At 36.0% G+C, this 25,319-nt stretch overlaps 3 protein-coding genes across 3 annotated transcripts in view; 1 reads left to right on the top strand and 2 right to left on the bottom strand.

Moving 5' to 3' along the window:
• Window positions 1-1,052, top strand: part of LOC143463555 (uncharacterized) — a 34,419-nt gene extending 33,367 nt beyond the window's left edge. Inside the window, exons 36-37 of the mRNA XM_076962076.1 lie at window positions 114-230; window positions 387-1,052. Coding sequence (XP_076818191.1) covers window positions 114-230; window positions 387-526 — 257 coding nt within the window. The 3' untranslated portion in view covers window positions 527-1,052. The remainder of the gene's footprint in view (window positions 1-113; window positions 231-386) is intronic.
• Window positions 1,053-3,040: 1,988 nt separating this feature from the next.
• On the bottom strand, window positions 3,041-7,982 carry LOC143462997 (pumilio homolog 3-like). Its single transcript, XM_076961340.1, has 13 exons — window positions 7,264-7,982; window positions 6,988-7,135; window positions 6,716-6,863; window positions 6,434-6,603; window positions 6,107-6,281; window positions 5,754-5,936; window positions 5,531-5,638; window positions 5,275-5,400; window positions 4,942-5,084; window positions 4,489-4,717; window positions 3,813-3,903; window positions 3,548-3,641; window positions 3,041-3,352 (listed from the first exon to the last, which is right to left on the bottom strand). The coding sequence occupies exons 1-13, from the start codon at window positions 7,325-7,327 to the stop codon at window positions 3,226-3,228; spliced, it is 1,806 nt and encodes a 601-aa protein (XP_076817455.1). The 5' UTR covers window positions 7,328-7,982; the 3' UTR covers window positions 3,041-3,225.
• A 4,652-nt stretch (window positions 7,983-12,634) lies between these two features.
• LOC143462504 (molybdenum cofactor biosynthesis protein 1-like) lies at window positions 12,635-24,922 on the bottom strand. The gene is made up of 10 exons (XM_076960699.1): window positions 24,757-24,922; window positions 24,419-24,578; window positions 23,965-24,132; window positions 23,502-23,755; window positions 21,774-21,885; window positions 21,343-21,455; window positions 18,936-19,046; window positions 14,539-14,659; window positions 14,312-14,359; window positions 12,635-14,077 (listed from the first exon to the last, which is right to left on the bottom strand). The coding sequence occupies exons 1-10, from the start codon at window positions 24,853-24,855 to the stop codon at window positions 13,149-13,151; spliced, it is 2,115 nt and encodes a 704-aa protein (XP_076816814.1). The 5' UTR covers window positions 24,856-24,922; the 3' UTR covers window positions 12,635-13,148.
• Window positions 24,923-25,319: the final 397 nt, after the last annotated feature.

Genomic DNA, 25,319 nt, shown 5'->3' with positions numbered 1-25,319 from the left:
GTGAAATCCCTAAATTGTTACGTCCAGTTAAGAGTTAAGATCTTCTCATTCAGGGATGACTTAAAATCCTCAGACATTGCTTTTGGATTCTTCATTTTTCTTCCTCATTTCAGGAATCCCGACACCGGCGTTTAATCCTCCACGCTCTGAACCGTCTCATCAACTTCCTGAGAAGTTCACTGTGGCAGGCAGGTTCAATCCCTTCCTCGTGTCAAGTGCACCGGGGACTGGTAAGTGCTACTTTTATATCAACCATCTTTGAACATAAGCTAGTCTCAATCGTATATTTATTATTTATATCCTGATTGGAGTATTCATTTTCTTGCCAAGTCATACATTAAAAGTTTTCTATCATATCTCAATTGATCATAAATCGTTTTACCCAGGTACGTCATCAAGCAGCACGTCATCGCACCCGTTGATGCAACCCCTTTCACCCATCTTACCCGCGTTTGCCCCCGTTTCAAACACCAAACCGCGTGATATTTTGAAGGGTATTTTGCAAGGAGAAGGGTCTTCCAGTTAAACACACAAAAACGTTGTTTTTTACATATTTATTAGTATTTATTGCATACAAGATATTGCTCCTAAACTATCGTTCAAAAGCCAACTCCGCCACTGGGCTTTTTAATGAAAGCAAACTACAGAAAGTGAAGCGGCCATTTTTCTATACTGCAATTTTTACACTGATCTTTGCTTATGAATATCTTAAACTATCTTGACGATAGCTTACCTGATTTCGTCGTGGTTGTGCTATTTCCTACGTGGAATGTTCCTTGAATGCTTTATTTATTTCCGCTGCTTGCCTCATGGTATAGAATATAGACTGAATGAATATTTAAGAATGTTGGGGAATTCGTACAAAAGGTGTTTTGCTGCTAGTATTTTTTGGCAGTAGGCTTTATTGTGGTGTCTTGAGCAATAGCAGAGGAATGTTACCGTAATAAGTTCTTTCTTTTTACACTTGAAAGCTGTCAGCGTCGTTATTGTAGTTTTGCTCTCATGGTGCAATTTATCTTTAGTTGGAATTGGAAATAAATTCATGCCATATATTCGATTTTGTAATAATTTGGTTCTGCGAGATTAGAACAATGTGTGTGAAAGGGAATTGTTTGCGTTGGGTGCTTGAAGTTTGCCTTACAAGGACAAACAAAAATAAATCTTACGATTTTTGAGAATCAGTAAACCGCCTGCAATCAAAAAAACCTAACGCCTCTACCCATAGCGCGGCTTCCACAATGCTGTAAAACCTGGTTAGAAACTGCAAAGTCTGCGTTTGCGAATCAACGAAAAATTCTTAAGCTATCGATGATTTTTAAAACTGTCAGGAACAAGTAGCTTTGGTCTGTTGGGTTTAATTAAGGCTTCGACTCGTCGTTTGAGTTCAATACGATTGCGAGTTCAGTTCCCGCCGTGGCTACCATCACGATGGCAACGTCAGAGGACACACGTTTTGTATGTCAGTTCATGAAGAATAACAAACCTAACCTTTTTGCCTACGCTTTTTGTTACGTAATTGGTCACGTGACCCTGGGAAGGGAAATCACCTAATTTTCAAGCAACCCGTCAGGATCATTAAAATCAGGGAAACTCCCTTGGGGAATCCCAATTGATCAGGTGACCAATCACGTGAAGTGAAATGCCCATGGGAAATAACCTACAACAAGCACTTGACAACAATATTTAGACACGTGATAAGATATTCAAATCATTGCCAATAGCATAATCCTTTTCGGGGAGCCAAGAATGTCATAAAAGCTTCGATCTGGTAAAAGCGGGATTCGATCTCGGAACCTGTCGCATGTAGTTTAAAGGCGCTGCCATTGCACCGCACAATGATCGTAAAGTCGAAAGCATTGTGAGAAGAATAATACTTAGGACATTGAGCAATGAGCAGCAACAGCATGAACTTTTTGTTTCGTCGTTAGGACAGGGGGGAATTAATATCTTTTGACCATGGTACCAGGAAAATCGAAGTGTGCAGAATTTAGCCTGAAGCCCAGTATTTCGTGTCAATCGCTCTTTTATTATTTATTTCAAATCCCTGGGATGGATTTTGTTTTGGTACAGAAGAGTTCAAGCCGTGCAAGGATGAACGTTCCTATACCATGCCATATCTTACTACTTGAGCGCGCTCAATTACTGGTGGACTCAACTTTTATTTGTTTTCGTGTAATCTTGTCCGGATTTCTTACTGTTTACCGGGTTCACTACGAGCATTATGCGTTGTTAATTCCTTGACCATTGCTCAAAGAGATTACTGACAACACCTGTTTAACGCCGCCAAGTATCGCAATTTTTCGCCTATATGCACTCTGCCGCAACAACTTACGGAACCGACGGCAAAACTGTAATTGAATATTGCTGTGGTTAAACTTGTCAATAAAGCACCGAATTCGGCTCATAACTATATAGACTGAAAAACAAAGAAAAAAACGTCGTCAAAGAAATACAATTATAAAATGGGGCATTGATGCTTCCTACAAACAACTTAGATATGCTCGATTGCTCCAATCGCAATGCTGCTGAACGTGAACTGTTATGACGTCATCAAATTCGACAACAGGAATAACATAATTGACGCGTCACCAGGAATTCCGACAACACCGATGATCAGCCGCTTTCTTCATTCGTATATTTGCCGGAAACAAACAATTTTGCTAACCAGATCTTCAGGAGCTATTTAAAATCTTGGTGCTATTTTGTTAAGTCCTGCAATCTGCAGGCTCCAGAAATGGGACGATGTAAAAAATGCGTACCACTGCAATCCATAAACCTTTAAACATGCTATCGAAAATATTTTCTAACTAAATACAAACTCAATACTGCGTTCCTGTCTTTCGTAATTCCGTCTTCTGACCTTAATATCAGTAATAAACCACGCTTTCATGCACTTTTCAACGTTTTTCTAAAACACTCTAAGTAGTTTGTTCATCTCTGACCTAATGTTACAATAACAACAGGTGAACAAGTTATTAGAAATATTTTTCCAGTAAATAACTAACCTTGTATGCGACTGTTCATGTTTTTGCAAAAATAGTAACCAGATAGGTTATTTATTGATGGTAAAACTACTTCAGGTGAATTATAATAACCAGCAAGCAGTAGAACGGACATTGCTATTTTCCCTGCATGTTTGCCAAAGAAATTTTACAGAGCAACTGCCCACCGGTATTTAACTGGATATGAATCAGTATCGTCCATAAACAAATTACACAGAAACGGTTAAGTTAGTTTTTGCAATAAAATCTTGGTTGATTTTACATCAGTGTTTCCCGTTATAATATCCAAATGTTCTTGAAAAACTTTCTTAGCCTTTTTGGACACCGCATCACTTGTACTTTCCACCAACCTAAAAAAACAACAGTACAAATTTGATCACAACAAAGACACACCCATAACCTAAACATATTTGTTTTCTCTTTTTGTTTGAAGATATTTTAACAATTAGGCAAAAGGTAAAATATTACTTATTAAAATTTGGTGTGGACAAGTAACCTTAAAATTTAGGTCAACGGAAATGTTACATATTTTGAATAATACTTACGCAAGCAAGATTTGTGTGCCTCGATTGCAAGCCGTCCAACTTGCAAGAATTTTCCCATCCATTTCGTTTAGAAGAGTATTTGAGAAAGTCATATCTGCAAGATATGAATGAATTTGAATATGAGTTGAAATTGTGAATTTTTCTGAACTAAGCTTGAGAAAAATAGAATGCTAATAGAGAAATAACAATGTTGCATGCGATCATATCATTTACTTAAGATCAAATACAGAGCACAAATAGGGTTTTATCTCGGTTATTCACGAACTTCTGTCAGGTTGCGTTTTGTGCTCCTTTGATTCGGTAATAATCAGCCTTTTTACCACCATGTGTCCGCAAGGGTCTTCCACGATATGGAGCTACAAAAACAAGATGAAAATCAATCAGCCGTGTCGTAAGAAGAAAAAGTGCTTGTTTGTGTTACAACAAAGCAGCATCAATCATTTTCAACATAAAGGAAATCAATCACACGCTCTTTCCAACTAATAAACACTTGATTTTACAAAAAACAACTGAAGATAGTAAACATTTGCAAGTACATTGCATTTTTAGAATGTTGTGTTTTATGAATATTACGCGTACACTACAGATAGTGAAGGCATCGTATGCTAGCAAAAAACAGTCGCCTAGTAATATTTTGCAATCCTTGGATTGCACAACAAATCTTGTGCGCCCAAAACCAAAAATAAGATGAAAATATTTTTGTTTTTACTGTGTCTTTCAAATAACAACACCTTTTCTGTGTTATCTACCCTACACGTAATGTAGAAATGTTTGGCAGCCATATACTGCATTGAAGCCAAATTACAGTACAAAACTGCTCTGTAAACATGAATTATAAACGATAAAGAAATAGGATTGACTGGTCAAAACAAAACTCATTTGTAAGCTGAGGGAATGCCTGTGCCGACTGTAACGCATGAAATTTATGCCTTTTTACTCACGTGCCCGTCTTCATCTTTAGTGTTTGGAAGAAAAGCAACTTGAAGCAATTTCATGACTGCGTCTATTAATGGTCTTGTGTCACCGGTACAATTAACAACAGCTGTCTCTATCAGCACGAAAAGGGAATGATCAAATATTATTGTCTTCAAGTTCTGTATGATGTATTCCATGACGCCTGGTAAAGCGGCCTCTGACAATTCCTGATGTCTTTGTTCCATGGGCTTCTTGCTGTGATATAATTTAAGACATTAATGTAATTTATGCACCTGTAAGATGAACTAGTTTCTTTCTGTTTAGCTTTTAACCGTCATGAAGTTTTAGCCGTTTTCTTTAAAATTTTAGAGTTGTATGAGCATTTGTACACTCTGAAAGTAGCTGTCGTATTTGCTTATTACCAAAATGAACCACTTGGACCCAATATTTTATCAAGTTAAACAAATTAAAGCAGACACCTTGTTTTGTTTCCATCTCCCATGCTTAGCAGTTTAACAGTCTCTGGGAGAAAATAGGATGAATTTCGAGGCGACAAGAGATACAGGATCACTTTTCTGCCATATTTATTGTGTACCAGTTCATCCATTCCTTTCACTATATGCTGGACAGCAATAATTGACAAAAAAATGAGTGAAAACATACCAACACATAGCTAAACTAACACAAGGAAAAACTTGATAACATACAGATAGGCTGACTAGCTTCAGGAAAAACTAACAAAAAGTCTAAGCTATGGATGTTTTCCGCTTGAAGTTGATAAGAGGCGATTCAGGGATATTCATTTCACGTACCTGAACAAGAGCCTTTTTCAAAAACACAGTATCATCGACACAATCAAATGCGGCAAGTATTGGAAGATGTCCGTATTCTTCGCAACAAAGTTTCAGAACAAATTCTTTTATGGTTTTAATAATAACCTGAAATCGAGACAAATGCAAATCTTTGATTTAGTGACACTATTCATAACTACAATGCAACATTCGATATAGCGAAGTAATACTTAATGTATGTTAGCTTTTATAATTTTTTACAGTAACAGATACTTACTTTCCTGTCTTTGCTGGAACCATGCCAAAGGCAATTCATCGCTACATGAGCACCATCATGTGTATGCATCATGTGAATAAGGGATTCACGAAGCACTTCTATTAATTCCTTTACAAAAAAGAGAGCGCTGCAATAAGTTTCAATCAAATACCTTATGCAACGTTAAATATATCGAAGTAATAGTACTTGTTCCATTAACAAAAACTTTCAAATGAACACTAACAGTTCTTATTGCTGGGATGTCACAATGATCGAAAAATTCGTAGAAAGCTTTATGAACCAAGGTATGTGCAATAACAGTCTTCTCTGCCAATGGTGTAAGACCATCTTTGAAACTTTTCAATAAAGATTCTTTTTTATCAGGCTGTTCGGTTAAAATTTCTGACAAATTGGCCTTATTAGAATCCTGTAGAAAATAATAGTCACCATTTAAAAAATATAGCAGAGTTGTGCTTCATAGCAAAAATAATGGAAGTAGGTAAGTATCGTAGCAGCTACAATACTGGGTCTTATATTGTCAGTTTTCTAATATTCTAAACAGCTTAAAAAATTTATCACAACCAACCACAAACTCACGTCACAAAGAAGATAAACTTTTCCGTACAATTGTCGAACAATAAAATTCCTTTGTTCAGCAGTTGCATAATTATTATATGCATATTCAACCACACTGGCCGATTTTGGTTTCCTAATCATGCGATAAACAAGCCCATTAAAGCTTGACATTACCAAATTTCTTTCCTGAGGTGTGCTGCAATAAGCAAAAAAAAAGTCAGACAAGATTCATTTATTGATGAATATAATAACAAAATCATAAAAGTTATACAACTAGTCAAGCAGAAGAGGCAATTTTACTTTGTATTTAAATATCATGACACAATGCAAAGCCTGTGAAATACCTACCCATACTTCAGCATTTTCCAAACAATATTTTTTGCGTATCCATTCTTGCACATGTCTACAATATGCTCTTTTAACTCATTAAAAATCTCTTCCCTCTGATTACGTAAGCCTTGCTTCAAACATGTTTGAATCACACGACTCGTGTCATGAGCATAGCACAAGTTGACCAACTGTTTAAAAAAGATATGACACCAGTGAAACTGCAACTGTGCATATAATATCATGGTAGATAATAACAAACAAATTAAAAAGACGTTCATCTGCAAGAAATAAATTTCAGACCTTTTTCTCTTGTTGTTTTACAAGTGCCATTAATTCTTCAACGAGTTTGGCCTTTTCATCTTTGGAAAGTTGACTTTTCTGAATCCTCAGTTTTTCCCAGATTTTTTTGGCATTATAAGTAAGCTCATAATTGGGATTTTGCTTCTTTCTTTAAAGGTAAAAGGCTTTTGAATAATTAATTTGCAGTTTAAAATTCTTTTAAAATGATGTAGCACAACACATACTGTATGTACATTAACATACATGAATTATATAATCGACAAAATCTTAACCTGTAAAGTTTTCTTTCCCTACGAGACTTTGCCGTTTCTTTCGGCAATGGTTGCTTCTTTACAGAAGTTTTCCCTTTTGAACCAGGCTTGAACTTTTTTTCTGTTTCCACCATTTTCAGTTTTTTTGAAGGACTGGCGTGTTCTTTTTCTAGAATGATATATGTTTTCGGTACATCAAAATCACTCAAAATAAATACCAGTTAGCATCGAAATATATTACTGTAACTGAGTGAAAAAAGTTTTCCACACTGTTTCTGCAAAGCAAACTGGCCGAACCTTCTGAAACATTTGTGTTTCTTTTTCTTCCTTTTCCACCGACAGATTTTCTGTCTACCATCATCCTTAAGCCTTGGCCCAAACCAATTCCTTTACAAAAAGTTAAATTGTCCTTTTGATAAGAATTATTTCTATATTATATAGCTAATGGAAAAGAGAAAATGTTAAAAAACCAAGCAGTCAAATATTATCACAATAGACATTATTGGAGTGTTTCAAAATTCTTCAAGTGTTTTAGGAGGCAGATTAATGAAAAATGATACTAGACAGACAATAAACAACTATAATGTATATTTTACACAAAATTTCTATTACACAGTAATTTTACAATACTGTGCTAGAATTTTAAACCTCAATTTATTACATTCCATCATTAAAAAAGCGATAATAACTAAAAAAATACAACATGTGTTGCAATTTTTGAAACGCAACATAAAACTCAATCTGAATAGTTTACAATGTGCCAATTAGTTGGTCATTGGTTTTTTTTCTGTAACAACAATATCCCAACATTTCGGGCAAAATGTATAGTGCAAGCATAGCACACGCTCTCACAGGACCACACGAATCTAGCCTATATCATTCTTTACAATAGGTTAGTGGCCTACTTCCCGCACATATGATGACTGGTATCTGTGCAATAAAAAAAGCTCTTGCCGCTCATTTTCCAAAAACAAAATGAAGCAATATGACCATGAATTGACCTAATTGAAGACGGTAGGTAAATGTTACGTTTCATCAACTGACATTTCTAAAGCCAAACTAGTGTCATTGTTGTCAGTAATGTTTGTCTCGTTAGATTCTTCTTTAAAATATTTTTGTAAAAATGAAGCCTTAGCCACTTCTTTTCTATTGTGCTTGATGATGAACTTTTGCACACTGCGTATTGTTCCACTGCAATATAGCGTATTCATAATACATTCAACAGATTGAACGGAAGTTCCATATTTTCCTGACGGAACAGAACATCGCAGGGATTTCACCATCGGGATCGCGGACCACAAAAGTCTATGAAATTTGCGCCGAACTCTAACAAGCGCTAAATGTGTTAAAACATTAAGGTATTTGATGTTTAAGCTCGTGCTTATACAAGCAAGTCCATAATCTCCGTAAAGGTTTTCAACTGAGCTTTTCAGAGCATCGTTTAAGTCGTGCGAATTAATGCATTTTCCGAATCTCTCATCGGGTATAACGATCTTCACCAAAAGGTATCGGTGCTTCAGACGCACCATTTCTACAAATTGTTCAGAAATAATTATGTAGTTAGACTACTAGGAAGTCCAACCATGAAACAAAATTTCTATTAAATATGACGAAAACACGCTTTTCTGATGAAGATTTGCCTAAACCAGTTCCAAATTTCTAGTCTTCAAGTCCATTTGGTGAGTAGCCTATCAAATTTGTAGATGTTTAGCTTTGCAACATAACCCACGTGAAAATTTTGTTAGATTGATCACATCGTCGATTTGGAAAGAGAAAATGTTATAAATTAATAAAAATGCTTCACATCAAGTAGCTTGCTGAATGTTCAAAGAAATTTATAAAACACATTGTAAAACGCATATGCAGCAAATTTTTTGAATCAATTTAATAAATAATATTTTAAGGTTAATATCAATGTTATGATTTATTGTTAAGTACAAAAAAACTTTGAGGGAAATTCCCAAATTTGATCACTATTTGCAAGCAAAGATATCAGAACGATGTGATCGATGTGATATAGGTATTGTAAGGTTAAAAATCTTCATCGTCGATGTGAATAAAATCTTTGCACGATTTAAACTCGACGATGATTTCTCATCGCTCAAGCCCCGTTTACCGAGCTAGCCTGTGTGCAAGTTTCGATTGATACACGCATTTTTATTTGTTCTTTTTGGATAATTTTTAATATATACTGCCCGAATTTAGAACTTTTCATCATGAGTCACGCGTTACTGTACAGGAGCAAGCATGGAAGCAAAATGAGTCGATAAGCTTTTTAAACTTCAACGTTTAATATATACCTGCATAGGGAGTGATCGAGTGGTCAAGTGGTTAAGGCGATCTCGAGGCTCTTTTTGATCCTGGTTCGAATTTCACGCCATACAGATTTCACGTAGACGAAAGCTATCTTACCCCACTCAGAGTGATAGCCTAAATAACGCGGTAAGGCATAAATGTATGGTCGTCTGCAGTGTATACGTGATGAATGATGATGGATGAGGTAACATATCTGACTTCACATATAATGTTGATGTTATCTCCGCAAAGCGCTATACTTGCAGAGCGGCCAACAGGCAGAAACAGATAAAATTTTATTTACAGAACTAAAATCGATAAACGAAACGACGCATATAATCATGATATCTAAAAGTTCAAAACACAGGCGTTTATAAAGGACGGTAATCAGCAAATAATGTAAGTTAGGCGAAAAAAATATAAGAAAAGGGAAATTGTCCAATGGCGTGGCCTGGGTGCCATAATTGCAAAGAGGCCGAGAGAAATGAACCGGCCACCCTAATCAAGTATGGTGCTCACTTCACATTGTTGTGCGATTCACTTGAAAAAAAATTATTGTATGGCGTTAATTACGGATTTGCTGTTCACTTCGAGAAGCCATTACTGACAGAAGAGCAAGACCGAAATACCTTCGTAATCCTGGTAGCTCTGAAAATTGTTTTTTCTGTATTTCTAATCCATCGCTTTTTAATTTTTTTGGCGTAACAACTAACAACTACAACAGGTTTTTTAACTTGTTATGAGATTAGTACATAAGAAAACATTTTAGGAGAGCTTGTCGTTAAGTTTATTTTCGGTATCACCGCCTCAAAATTGTACAGTTTTAAACGCTCAACATCCGGCAAAACGTTACAAGGTTCAGCTTTCACTATGTAAAGCAATTTTAAAGGGGTACTGAAGTTACTTTCAACTTTCTTTTAAAAAAAGGATAAACAATACGCTGATTTAGAAAATACAATCAAAGTTTTGTTATTTTTATCGCTTGTCAAGTTATTGGCAAAAGGCCAGCAGCCACGGACTTTGGAGTGAAAAAAAATTAACAACGTCATCAAATGATTTTGGTTTAGGCTATTTTTCATTGAATTAACACGTTCATTGTATTAGTATGACTATACACTATACTATACTATACTATACTATACTATACTATACTATACTATACTATACTATACTATACTATACTATACTATACTATACTATACTATACTATACTATACTATACTATACTATACTATACTATACTATACTATACTATACTATACTATACTATACTATACTATACTATACTATACTATACTATACTATACTATACTATACTATACTATACTATACTATACTATACTATACGAACAAATGTATTTGTGGATTAATTGAATTCTTGTTGAATGAATACGTTACTTTCACTACAATAATCTACAAGGTTTTATTTGTCAATGTTGACTTGCGCATAAAGTAGTTATTTCAGTTTTGTCAAATTTAGAATTCTCACTGCGGGAAAGAAAAATCATGACGTCAAACTATTGGACATGCATTTAATTCAAAACTAAAATTTGATGCAAAACAAAACAAATTCAAGTTGAAACAAGTTCTGATTAGTATAAACGGAAATGGATACGGTTTAATTTTATCTTGCATAAATCTTAGATCAAGATTAATTATTAAGGTTACAACGATTCAGTCAACAAATCCAGCACTTTGGTTAATCTTCTGTTGATAAAATAACGCCTCGTATCGATGACCCGCTAAAAGTCAACATTTTTAAGAAATCGCGAAGTATTTCCAAAAATCTTTTTATAGACTTCAAGCTAAGGCGTATTTCTGCGCAGGTAGTTGTTTAGATACCACTTGCGCACGTTATTTGTGATGATTTTTAATGCAACAAGTATGTGACTACCACGCCCAGTTTCAAAAAGAGTTAAATTGTATACGTAGAAAAACCAGCACGATAGTATAGTCTACACATTTGTCATTTAAACTGACAAATACTTACACTGCGATTAAACACAACTACAAATTTGGAAATGAAATTTTGTTTCTTTTTTCAGACCACACCATTTCATGGAAAACCGACGTGAAATGCAAAGAGTTCAGCTAAATTTGGCTTCATATTTCATTCACGTGACATTCTGCAATCATAGCATCGCGTGTTTCACCTCCCTGGTTGTAATTGAGGCGACCTGCGGCTGGAACGCCTAACAGTAACACCTTGACAAACACTGAACTAATTTATTATTAGTGGCATTGACACCGGATTTAGAAACGTGAAGCTTCGTCTCTCCAGATAACCGTCTTGTGGTCAACAGCGGACAGATTTTGCACAGTCATTCAACGATCACATAAATCAATTAACTTCATTTCTCGAAAACATTTCGGAAGGTCTTTACTGCTTGGAAGCCGCTTTCGTAGAACACGCAACTGTACTTGACCTTCGGTGTAAAAGTACAAACCTTACGTAAGGTCATTTGGCATAATTATTGGTGTGTAAGTCCAACCTAATTGTTCTGACTTACTCACTACCTGGGTTTTTGTCTCAGGCTAAAAAAAAACGTCTTAACTTCTATATGTAATCAAGAGCAAGTTTGTTAATGCATGTATTACCTAACTATTAGCCTGATCGTGAAGATTAGTACTAAGCCTTGCCTGAACGAGACATAAATTTTGCCAATTTTTTTAAGTTTTTTTTTTTTTTTTGTATTATTACGATTACGGCAAAATCACCAAAAAGTTTTTTCAGAACAATAATTAAGCGCCCTTTCATGTACATAAGTCTCTTTGAACAGTAAAACAGCAATCGGAATGAGAAAGCGCTGCCATTAGTAAGTTAGTACAATTATTATCATGTCGCTGTGATCGTTGGTTGGAAGGAAATTCAGCAAAGCTTAGTTAACGGATCAATCAGAAACGTGATCGCTGATGGTAAGTTGTTAATGCTTTTATAGAAAGCGATTCGAAACTCAAGCATTAGGCTCGATTTGTGGGATGGAAATTTTGCTGTATAAGCAACATTAATGGTAACACAACATCAAAATATTATACTTCATTTAAACGATTGTAAAACATGCAAAGTCGCGATGAAAGTACAGGTTAAACCCCAGTACCCGAACGAAAATCATAAAATATATCTTTAATACTAAAAAACAAAGCATCTGAAAGCGTATTATCAGAAGTCGTTCACAGCGAACTGTTTGCTGGTTGGTTGGTGACAAATCAAAGAATGAAAATAAACAGGGACAAAACTAAGAAATAAGCACAAAATATCTCAACCTCACCGCCCTAATAATAATAATCAATTCAATACGGGCTCTTGAAAACGCGTTAAATTGCGAGCTTGGCAAAAACCACGCTGGGTTGACCCATAAAGTTACGGTTAATAAATCTAATCAGGGTTTCGATGCAGAAAATCACTAAAAACCAAACGCGAGGACGAAAGTCGAAATTATAGGTTTAACCAAAATATAAAAAACCTCTTGCACCGATTTCCTGGAAGCGGTTTAATTAAATCGTTATAATGAACACGTCTCTGTAGAGTCGACCTTTAACGGATAATCTAGCGAATAAAATATCAACGCATTTCGGAGAAACTCGACTCGTGGGTATTGCAATTATTGCCGGTTTTAGACCGATTACGTGTGCGTTGGAAATGGACGTAAAAATAATTCTTTGAGAATTACAGTAAATAAGACACACTGGTGCATAATACGTGTGTGCAGTAAAAGCCGTAATTGAATTACAATAACCGTGCAGAAATGTGACGAAAATAAACGATGCGATATACAACAAGCACGGGCCTTTGATTACACAATAACAGATGCTCTACTATGGTGTAAAATCATTGAACTATGACGTCAGAAAAAGGAATTAAGCAGATTTTGGTTTCTATCATTGATTTAAGCCTCATAGACACCACTCACACCTCCCGACTTACTCTTCAACCGCACGTATTCGATCACCGTGTCCCTACCCACCGCTTTACACATGTCATACACTGTCGATGCCGCAATCTGCACGCCAAGTATCGCTTCCATTTCAACACCAGTGCGGTCGGTGGTCATGGCCAGCGCCTCGATTTCGACACAGCGCTGTCGGCGGTTCAAGTGGAACTTGACGTCTATCTTGGTCAACGCAACATCGTGGCAAAGCGGGATCAACCGGGAACATTGCTTCGCAGCCATGATGCCCGCCACTTTAGCCACCGTTAAAACATCGCCTTTCTTTAACGAGTTCTGTTCGACCGCTTCGAAGGCCTTTTCGCTCAGACGAACCCGCCCGACAGCAACCGCTTCACGTAAAGTGACTGGTTTCAAAGAAACGTCGACCATATTCGCTTTCCCGTGCTCGTCAACGTGAGTCAATTTCTGGCTCGGCTTTATAGAAATTCGTTGGCCTTCGTCGCCTTGCACCGAACTCACGCCCCGCACTGCCAGGCCTTGGTCTTTGCTTCTCGGAAAACTTCCAAATACGGGCGACGAACGTGCAGCCAAAGTCCCAAACGTGCGTTTCTGCACTGATACGAAATCAAGAATAAATTTGGTGAGAAAAGAGCGTCCATTTTTGCGATTTTCAACGCGTTTTTGCAAGACTTCGGCATTGCTGAGTCGACCAGCGCGCGCTGTGAGGTTCTTCAGTCGAGTTTCAACCAGCGTCCCATGTACAACGCTCTTTATACAGTGATAGAACGAAGTTATGAGATCTCTAATGCAGCGATGTAAGTGGAAGACAGTTTGCGCAAGTTGCGAAAGCACGTGAGCACAGACAAGCGTAAAAATATTACAAGTTGTTACAAGCGGGAAGCGGGAAACTGTTAAACGGCGATCCACTGAAAAAAAACAACACAATTGTTACTATTTTAATAAAATATCTGGTTAAGTTTTTAGTTTAAATATATCTTGCATTACAAATCTCTAAGAAATGTGTCTGTGATATATTTCCATTTTAAAACAAAAAGAAAAATACAGCTCGCAAATAATATTTTCACATTTCTTACATCACAATGACAGTATTTTTAAAAGCTAATTGGTACTAACTAGGTTATGATGACGTCATCACCCACCGATCAGAATCATTGGACGGTTTTTCGTCTTGGCGATATTTAGCATGCCTTCGTGAAAAGAAACATAATAATGCGTAAGACGGAAGCCAGATTATGAAGCAATTTTATTGATTAATTATCTCACAGATTGAAATAAATAGGATACTGCTTCTAACTCCTTAAGTTAAAATTTGAATGAAAACCTATCAAAGAATGTTAAAAAAAAACAAGCAACAGATTCTGTTCACCTGCATGCTTTTGTTTTTTCCTCTGTACGGCTGATCCAATCACCTCCAGAAGTTCGTCATCGGATTTTCCGGATCGAATCTCATCTCGAAGCGACACCTCGCTGTTACCGAACAAGCAAACCTTGGAGAAGATAACTTGCTTTATTTTTACATCAATAATTTTTTTTAAGTTGGACAATGAAACTTTAGAATTCATAAATACTTTTTCTAAAATTTGAAAGACGAGAGCTGTAGAAATTTGTTTGTTGAATGCAGTAAGCTTCTGCCTCAAGAACAATATTTTTCCTGAACATCGATCACAGAGCCTCCATTTTTTCAATTTTTGAAGATCTACTTTTGTATAAGAAATTAACAAGAAATGCACAGCAGCGCAAAAATGCCTTGTCAATGTGACAAGTTTATTTGGAGACAAAGAAAAGCCATGCGTCGTCGCCAGTCAAGGTTTCAAAATATTTACATTCGATTTCACGCGGCATCCATTTTTATTATTCTTAGACAATCCGACAAAGCCGCTACTGTACGTTTGTCAGACACGAAATTTCTGGTTGTCTGCATTCCTTACAAGGTTTTCTAAATTTAGTGGACGACAGTTGGCGACGGCTGTTAGTTCATACTCACCACAATTACACCCATAAAACTTAAAGGTTTGCTTGAGTTTTACAACCAATTTGAGAAAAATGTAATATTTTCAGAAGTTTACAAATATTACTAGTTTAACTACATGTAATGTACAGTTAAATCATTTCACGACGAATTATTATTTAATTTTAATAAAAAAATTATTTTAACGAGCGGTGAAGTGGCCTTAAAGTTTCTAAGTCGGTAGAACTGGCCTAGGCTGTATACAACCTAAGACAGACCTGGCCAACCCGCGGCTCTTTGCTCAGTATTATGCGGCTCTTTCGTTCGTATTGTATTTGTGTTTTTTAGCTTGTACAGTGTAACTCGTATGAATATGCTCAAGTCAACTTTACATACAGTGAAGGGGTGTTCGTTAAAAAATGCCTTTGAGACGTTGTTGAAATCTCGTGAAAACAACAAACTAAAAAGAATGATATCAGACGTCCAAATGTCATTAAAAGACAGTACCCGTGGCATAGATGTGAAAGAAACAATGATGACGGCATTTGCAAAAGCAAATCTGCCCATACCCAAACTAACTTCAATAGCCTCAGATGGAGCCCCAGCCATGATCGGATCTGTAAACGGACTTGTGGGGCTTTGCAAAGCTGACCAAACGTTTCCAGAGTTGCGGTATTTCCACTGCATCACCCACAGAGAGCAACTTGTGTCTAAATCACTTAATTTGGACAACGTCATGAAGCCTGTGATGGAAATCGTGAACTACATCCGAACACATGCGCTTAACCATCGACAATTTAAGAACCTCATTAATGAGCTGGAGGGGCTTCCCGGTGACCTGCCGCTACACTGTTCTGAAAGATGGTTATCAAAAAGCCAGGTACTCTGTCGTTTCTTTCCGCTTTTAGATGTCGTGAAACTGTTTATGGAAGAGAAGAACAAGAATTATCCCGAGCTCTCGGACCTCGAGTGGATTCTGGATCTGGCCTTTTTGGTTGACATGCTTTATCACTTGGACAAATTGAACCTGAATTTGCAGGGTACGTTAATAATGCTACCTGACCTAGTGAAAGCGTGTTTGCGTCTGTCAACAAACTTAAGTTGTTCAAGGCACATATTAAAAAGGGAGATTTAACACATTTTCCCACTCTTCTAAAAGCCAGCAAGAAAGTCACTAGCATCACCCTGAATAAGCAAACCGTTAAATATGCGACACTGATTGAAACTCTTCAAGAAAACTTTGAGGCCCGGTTTCGCGATCTTCCGACTGAAAAGGCCACAAATTATGTTCCTCGTCAACCCATTTAATTCTGAAACGAACTGTTTAAAAGTCCCGCTGGTATCAGATGAGGCTGCGGCTGAGTTGGAGATGATTGATCTTTGCGAGGAGGAGCAACTGAAATCTGTTTTAAGGGGAAGGGACCATTGAGTTATAAAAAAATGTGCCAATAGAAAAATATCCCAATGTCAAACGGCTGCACTCTGTCAATGTTTGGGTCAACATACGTCTGTGAGTCTGTGTTTTCTACCCTAAAACACGTGGAATCAAAGCATCGATCTGTTCTGACTGACACCCATGTCAACGAATTGCTTCGATTGGCAACAGAATACAAGCCAGGTTTGAAGAGGATTGTTCAAGACAAGGATTGCCAAAAATTCCCATTAAGTACTGTAACACGCAAAGCAATAAATGACTCGAAAATTTCTGTCATTTTCATGTTGGTGTGTAACATTCACAATAAACGTAGTTGAGAAAAGGTGTGTATGTGAGTGAGGAAGAGACGGGGTGATATTCATGTGTGCCAATGTGTATGATGTGGCTCTTTGCGGTTAACACAGTAAGAAGTGAGGCTCTTAGTCTCTGACTGGTTGGCCGCCCCTGACCTAAGAGTTACTCCTACGATACTCTTGCGGTGATACATGCTGGATTTTACCACTGGACTACTTGTACATATTTAACTAATACTATACAACGATGTATTCATAAATATGAATGTTCCACGTGTTGCAAAAAAACTTGTGAAATGTCGTGATATGATGTGCGCATCGGAGAACTTATAATGCAATAAACCGCAAGCAATGTAAATTGTAAGGGATAATGGTTATCAAACCAGAAGTAACCGCACGTAACATGTAACTGGCGTTAAAATCGAGGATAGATTGCCGTAAACTTTCGATAAAAAAGTTTTAAAATTTTAATTCAAATTTTCTTTTAGAAATTAAACAACGTTAATGGACGACGTCACTCTAAGTAAATTTGTTTAAAATGGCAACCGGGCAAATACAACGTGCGTGCTCAATGTATGGTAAACTCGATGCTGTGAGCGTGGCATTATGGTTTGCTGTGTGCCAGCCGTATGTCAACAAATAATACGGAATATTAACACAGTTCTCAGGTAGCGGATTAAGATAGGGATTGACACATAAATTGAACTGGGCAGAATTATTTTGATGTCAACGGTTGCGCAGACCCGCTGTGGAATTAAATTTGTATTCTGCTTGCAAATTCAGCATAAGTTCAACAACAAATCAAACGATGTAATTTTAACATTTTCCTTCTTACTTGATCGGCAGTTTTGGTCGCATTCAAGTAGCAATGAATGCAGGGTTAATTCCGGAAAAAAAGCATCGCATGTTGCTGTCAGGATGTCAGTCAGTTAGTGGCAATTTTAAGCCATAATTAGAGCAAAAATCACGTCTAGAAACCACTGTATCATAACTTCTCTAAAAACTCACCGCGACGCATCTTATGCTTTTGAAGCAGTGGAATCAATATTTGTGACTTTCATGTCAAGCAACTGAAAATATCCGGACAAAAGCAATCATTATTTTTTTGCCAGGAATACAGTCTAGCTTTTATTTTTAATCGTCTGCCGGTCTGCAAAGGTTTCAAGTGTTTGTCGTTGATGGAAGTGTCCATATAAAGATATTTTTAGATCAACTCATCACGTGCAAAAACGGTGTTGAAGGCTTTTTATGTGCACACGTTTAATTCAATTTTTTGCACTTTTACATTTTCTCCAACCGTGTAATTCAATCCCACAAAAATCAAAGCCTCAACAATTAAAAATGACTCGACCAAAAACCGGTGGATCGAGTTTAATTTAGAGTTTAGATGATTATCACCAGACGAAGAAGAAGAGTCCTACTGCGCTACTGTGCAGCGTTAAGGTTCGTTTTTTGTTTTATTTTCATAGAAACAAAATTTTGGAAAGACTATACCTACTAGGGCCTTAGGCGGCCAAAAAACTCACGTTGCTGTTTTGACGTAACGCTTACGATCGTATCGTAGGATTAGCTTCTGTTGATATGCGCAACCTATTGAGAGCTTGGGTTTATACTGAGAAGATAAAGCATTGTCTATTGAACGGCATGCAACTGACTTTGATAAACTGCTATAGCTTCAAATAAGACATGGTATTCTGACTGAGGACCGCGGAGACGCGTTGGTTAAAAATGCACAAGGTGCACTATTTGTATACTGCTGGCTTTTGCAATCAACTGTATTGCAAAAAAAAAGGAAAAACAAACCTGTTTCGTACGTGCATAGCCATACATAAACGGTTTCTGAAAATGTTACTATTTCAAGATTACGCAATTACTAAGCAATTACGCAAAACGGAAACCCTAAAACGACGATCTTCAAGCGCAAGGTTCTTCGATACTGTAGCATCGGACAACTGCAAATTGCTTATAGTAAAGAGACGCGACATCCGTAAATAAACGCGAACAAGCTCCTTCCAAGAAATTTGTATCAGGAAAAGTCATAGCTTTACGTTGCAGTTACCGTTGTATACTGTAGTGTAAAAAGCTACCTTCAAGTTCCCATCGGCGGTGATGCGAAGGCGATTACAAGTGCCACAGAAATGATCCGACATTGAAGTAATAAAACCGAACTGGCCGTTGAATCCTGAAATTTTGTAGGCCTGGATAAGAAAAAAAATTGGGTTTTTTCCATAAAAAACGTTTATTGATGCAAAATATTCAGCAAAAATATTAAAACAAAATTAGAAAAATACCAGTGTGAAAGTATTTTTATAAAAAGGAAAAGAATGCTACAGCCGTTTGTTCACGGAATGAACCAAACTTTTAAGCCAATTATTTCGTCAAATCTAACGTTACCCAGGTGTAATCGCAAGTGCAAACTTCGATTGATATTGTCGAAGTATAACTATGCCCCGTATGACTATAATAACATGATATACCACAATGTACAGCATATTGACAATCTGCGTCGACCTTGCCTCAAAAAGGAAGCGATAAAACCTGTGGTAACGACTTCCGGAAAAAATTCGTTTAAAAATAATAATCATTCGCATAGGATTGAATAAATAACCTTTTACGGTATCCACCGCACGTTTAGGACTTGGAGGCGCATTTGTGCTAGAAGCTGTGATTTGTCAAAATATTTTTCATGTTTTCGTGTCTTACTTTTTGGTATGCTGTACGCATCATAATTAGTGTAAGTTTAAATAACAACACCGGCAAATTTTTTACGCTTTTGCTTTTTTGTGATTTTGTAGCAGAGCCTGTACTTGTAAACGGGGTTTACACAAACGGATAAATGAAAGCAAACGCAAAACATATACTAAAAAGCTTACGAGATCTTTGGAATAGCGTAAACCAGATCGAAACGATTTGCGTTAAACTGCTAGCTTTTGGTTGCAAACAGCGTCCGCAGTGGTGCCATATGGTGCCAGGCGACAAAGCTAACAACACTACGAGTATGTTGACCGTAAAATTCTGGGTTACGGGGTAAAATCGTGACCTAAACCAAACAGAAGCTGGTAAAGACAGTCGGCGACACACACCAGACAGCCAATTATGTTTGATTTGCGCTCTTATAAATTTCCGGGGAATAAAGCGATGTCTCATGCTAAAGCTGGCTTTGAAATCGCACTGTTACTGAAAGCTTAGTTTGATCGCTTTCATCACGGGGACAACAACCTTCCAGGTGCCCGGATAAGGGCATGCTCCAAGCTAGAATGAAGGTCGTGCGTAACTCGGAGAACATAAACTGTTCGCCCGGCGATCAATTAATAAGCATGCATCACTGTCAATGGAGCTATTGCTGCAACGCTGGCTAACATGCAGCAATGATTGTATGGTAACAATTGGCGATAATACGTTAAATAAACGGCAAATTGTAATCGGATATGGGTGGGAATTTTTTGAAACTGGTTACATAGATTTTGCACCAATCCAACTTGTTTGAGACTTAACCTTTGCAGATGTTATTTTACATTCGGGACTTCTGGCAAACAATGACTGGATTTAGTTCTCTAAAGAAACGCTTAACCACCAATTTCTTGCCTATGCGTGAAAACTTTCATGCATTCAAAATTTTTTGTGTGTTAGAATTACAAATGTTTAAAATACAGACAAAAAGCAAGAAAAAACTTTTTCTGACATCTAGTTATGTGAGCATTCCTAATTTTTAACAACAAACACTTGAATTAAAATGTTACACATGTTGTTCAGAAATCAAAACGTAACCAGAGTGTCGTTAAAATGGAGATCTGTTGTCTTAAATTTAATCTGTGACCAAAATGGAAAAACCCAGATCAAAAGCTAAGTTATTTTGCTATGTTAGGTCGCTGAATCAACATTACAACCGCTTGTCAGAAAAGTTTTGAAAAATATGGTAGTCAATAAAAGATCAGGCACTGTTGGCTGTTTTGTTTAGATAATAACCACCCAAGACTACAAATTAACTTCTAAAAGAATTAAACACTATAGGCTGTGAATGCTACTTGAAATATGTTGAGTCAAACATACTTACTTCATAGAAATGTAACCGCAAATTGGTTGCAAAAAATATTTTACAACATTAAATTGACAGCATGGTATTTTTTTGGTATCGAAAGCGTCATAGCATTGGTTTTGTTGAAGCTCATGTAGTGATTAAGCTCAATATTTAAAATGGCATACCAATCTTTGCAAAAAAAGCAATGTATGAATTCAGATCTTCAAACCGTGAACAATGCTACTGTGACAAAACTGAGTTTGCCTGAAATAATAAACAGTGCGTTGCTGGTAACAATTATTTTCATTTCGAAACTGGCAGTAATTTGCACCCTAAAAATGTTAATGGATTACTTAAAAGCTCACTGGTCTGCTGCTCGCATAGTTTCATGATTTTTAGAAAGAAAAACTGATGAACAAAGTCAACTTTACACTTTTTTAAAAAGCTAAAATTTGATACAACAAGTATATAAATACCTTGGATGTGTCATTTTCAGAGTCGGTAAGCTTGAGTATGTTTGAAAAATTGCCGTTAATTGTCTTCAACATGTTTTTGTAGGATACCAGTTTGTCCTTATTCCACTTGTTACCTTTCAATTTGTATATCTGATGTTAAGTAGCTAGCAGCAGACTTTGCAGAAAGGCATAGTAATAAGACCACACCAGTTAGAGAGAACAAATTTGTAAATACGGAAGCACTAAAATTCGGCTGTTGTAAACAAAACAAAATGAAACACAATCGGATTTGAAGTAAAAAATGTGAAATGCTTTGATGTTTGGAAGGTTTTTCATTTTCAATACAAACAAAATGAAAATTATTTCTAAAAAAAACTGATTTATCCAAACACACAGCTCGTTAAATACCTACACTAACTACAAATATTTACAAGTGATGTTAAGAAGCTTACCATCGAATGGCATGTATTCAATGAAGCGAACGTCAACGGCAAGTTTCTCGGTCAGTTTTACGAAGTCACATATTTCATCCTCATTCATCCCATTCATTACAACACAGTTTATCTGCAAAAAAATTGGTGATCTTGAACCAAGCTGGCATTTTTACATTTCAAAAATACTTTAGAAAGCTTAATTGCTATACCATGTAAAGTTATCGTAAAAAATCTTTTCGGCACTTCCGAGATCAGTAAAATGTAAGAAACTTGCCGTTTTATTTAAAAAAATTTCCAGTTTTAAAAAACTTTACACATGGGGAACAATAATTTTTGAAATATAGATAATAATCACCAACCACTTTCTTAGGTGATTAAGTGCAATGTATACCCCGCATCAAGAAATATCTAAAGGCAAAAGTGATAGCCAAAGGCATAAATCGTTAGGATGCGATGTTATTGAATTAATTATTCATCTAAATGTATATGTATTTTACCATAAACTTCTCAACTATTGTTAAGTTCAGAAAACAAGTTTCGCTACAGAATTTTCCATAAAATTTTAAAAATCACAGTATTCTACCCATGAGCATAAATTGTTGTGAAGTTGCTCTTTTATAACCGGTTTAATAAATTAATCTTATTAAGGTAAATATGATTTATTAAAATAATTACTCAAAATAAAAGTTTATTTAGCGGGTATGTATGAAAAATTTACATGGATGAAATTTCATGTAAGTGCAACTCTTAAGTAAAACCCTGATTTTCAAAATGAGATTGCATTGAAATGGTTCACAAAAACAACAAAAGTGAAATCCATATACAGGATTAGTAAATTGTTACACATGCATTTTTGCATAAGTGCAAAAAAAATATAAGCGTTTCACAAAAACAAAACTGGCTGTGCTTTGACGGTGCTTTTCTCAAAGCTTTCCGTTATGTGATAAAGATGACGTAGAAGCAGTGAAAATTTCCTTGAAATTGATCTCACAAAGTATTGTTGTAAACAAATAATTATGCTCTAAGGAAGTGGATTCTGTTGTGAGCACAAATGGTCAATGTTTGCAAACGATTGGTCTAAATTAATTTCCAAAAATCATTCAACATTTAGTGTTTCCAAGGAAAATGTGTTAACGGTTATTGTTGTTGTATTGTTTGGGAGAAATGTTTAAAACTTCAGATGATCAACACACAACTAACTGCAGATTATACTAATAGTAAAGAGATTTTTGTGAGCCCTTAAGCAATGCGGTTGATCTCATCATCACGTTACCGATCATATCATATTTTAAAAGTTGGAAAATATATGTTGCGTGACATGACTCTGAGGCCTTTAATCCGATTAAAATCTGACTTAAGTTTAGTTCAATATCACTCTTGACAAAATATTTCACATTTTGAAAACAAAATCATGGTTTTAACATCTACGCACGCTTGACAAATATTTGGTGAAAAGCGTCGACTTGAAAAAATTAGTATGGACTTTATTGACCTACAATATGGAGAGAAGGCACTTCGCCTGGGCTGTTGTGTTAACAATATGATGACAGTTCATTGCCACACTTTTTCCTGTCATGTTCTCACAACACAAGATTCTAAAGTGATGGGCGTGTTTGTTCCATGAAACTTTAAGAATGTAGTTAGTAACAACACTTCCTATCATGTTTATTTAAAAATGGTAAGTACCTGGTGTTAATATGCAACTATGTGCATCGTTTGGATAAAGCAAAATCAAGAAATACAAACCTTGACCGGAAAAAAGCCCATCTCCAAAGCCTGTTCAATACCACGCATGACCCTATCCCAACCTTTTCTTCTGGTTATAAGTTCAAAACGAAGTGGGTTAAGTGTGTCCAGGCTGACATTAATTGAATCCAACCCTGCTTCTTTAAGAGCAGGCAGTTTTTTAGCAAGCACAATGGCATTGGTAGTTATACCAATAGTTTTCAAAGTGTTTGCATTGCCTGAAGCGTCAACCTGTTTCAGTTTGCTCAACTCAGCTGCAATGAAAATTCTCGTTAGACTATTGTTGTGTTAAAGTGCTACTGAAACCTACACATGATACAAGAGAAACAATTTTAAAGCGAGACTACGAAAACGTAAAAATGAAAACTGTAAATTCGTAATTGAAGTATGTTTATTTGAAATTTGACCCAAGTAAATGGTGAAACATTATACCAAGAAAATAAAACCCAAACAAATATCCTACCAATAATATCTGGAAGGTCAGGACGTATTAATGGTTCACCTCCGGTCAACCTTATCTTATTTACGCCCTGATGAACAAAAATACGAGCAACTTTCACTATTTCCTCTGTTGAGAGCAGTCTCTCTTTAGGTGATAAGGAGACACCATCTTCGGGCATACAATAGTGACCTACAAGAAATACATGTACCGTAACTGCAATCTAATCATATTGGAAAAAGTAGAACTAGGTATTAAAATGTAGCCAGCGAATAATGCTTTATATTTAATTTTGATTAAAGCAATTTTCTTAAAGTTTAGTCCCTTCTTAAAATGTATGATGATTATATATATATAATTTGCAATATTTTACTCACAATGCTTAAAAAATCTTTATTATGGTAGAGCCTGGATATTGACTCAAGTTAACTTAATATGGAAACGAAACAGATTGCAAACAAGATAAATAAATACTTACATCTCAAATTACACCTCTCAGTCAGTGATATGCGAAGATACGTGTGTTTTCTGTTAAACTTATCCATGAGGAAATGAGAGAATGGAAGAGGTTCATTTTTTAACTTGGTTCTTAAATGTTCAATTCTTGCTGGTTTATCATTTCTTTCTTCATGTTCCAGCTGTTTAACAACAAAAAATGGTCCTCATAACAGAATCAATAGCTAAATGTGAATAACTATTAATGGAACATCCAGTAAGTTAAAATAAAATATTCTACATGAGCAAAATTTGGTATATACCGTAAGTAACGAACAAGTGCTAGACATATGTATGTAACATATGATCATAATTACTCACCAGATCTTCAAATATTTTCACTTGTGTTCCACAGTTTAATCTTCTTAAACAATCTGATCTCATCAAGGAGTTAAATGGATTTATCCTCAAACCAATCATTTTGAAGACTGGTAAGTAATTAGCACATAAACAATCAAAAATAAAACATAGGCCTATACCAAAAACCTAGAAAATATCAATAGCATTCTTTTACGATTTGCTATACTTGGTTGAGTTGGGTGATTGAGTATTTAACCCATTGTGCTACGTCGTTGTGCAATGCAGACAACTACAGACCAACTCTGAAACCTGTAACCAAGCTAAGTAGTTTTAAAAGCAAAACAAAATTAACAAACCAAAAAAAAATTTAAACAACTTTGAAAGTTGCAAAGTAGGGATATTAAAAGTAAATCAAAAAAGGGAAGTGAGTTTGATGGCCCTGGTAAAAACTTAACGCTACCACTGGTTGTAGCACTTTTAAATGAGAACTTTTTAAATGCTTAAATGAAAATAACCAAAACATCTTTAAAAAACTGTAATATATAATTACAAATGACTATCTGATAAGAAAAATTTTCCGAGCA

The sequence above is a fragment of the Clavelina lepadiformis genome, chromosome 6 (genome assembly GCF_947623445.1).
Source record: "Clavelina lepadiformis chromosome 6, kaClaLepa1.1, whole genome shotgun sequence".
Classification (NCBI taxonomy): domain Eukaryota; kingdom Metazoa; phylum Chordata; class Ascidiacea; order Aplousobranchia; family Clavelinidae; genus Clavelina; species Clavelina lepadiformis.
The sequence above is the reverse complement of the archived record's forward strand: the minus strand, read 5'-3'. Positions and strand labels throughout refer to the sequence as shown.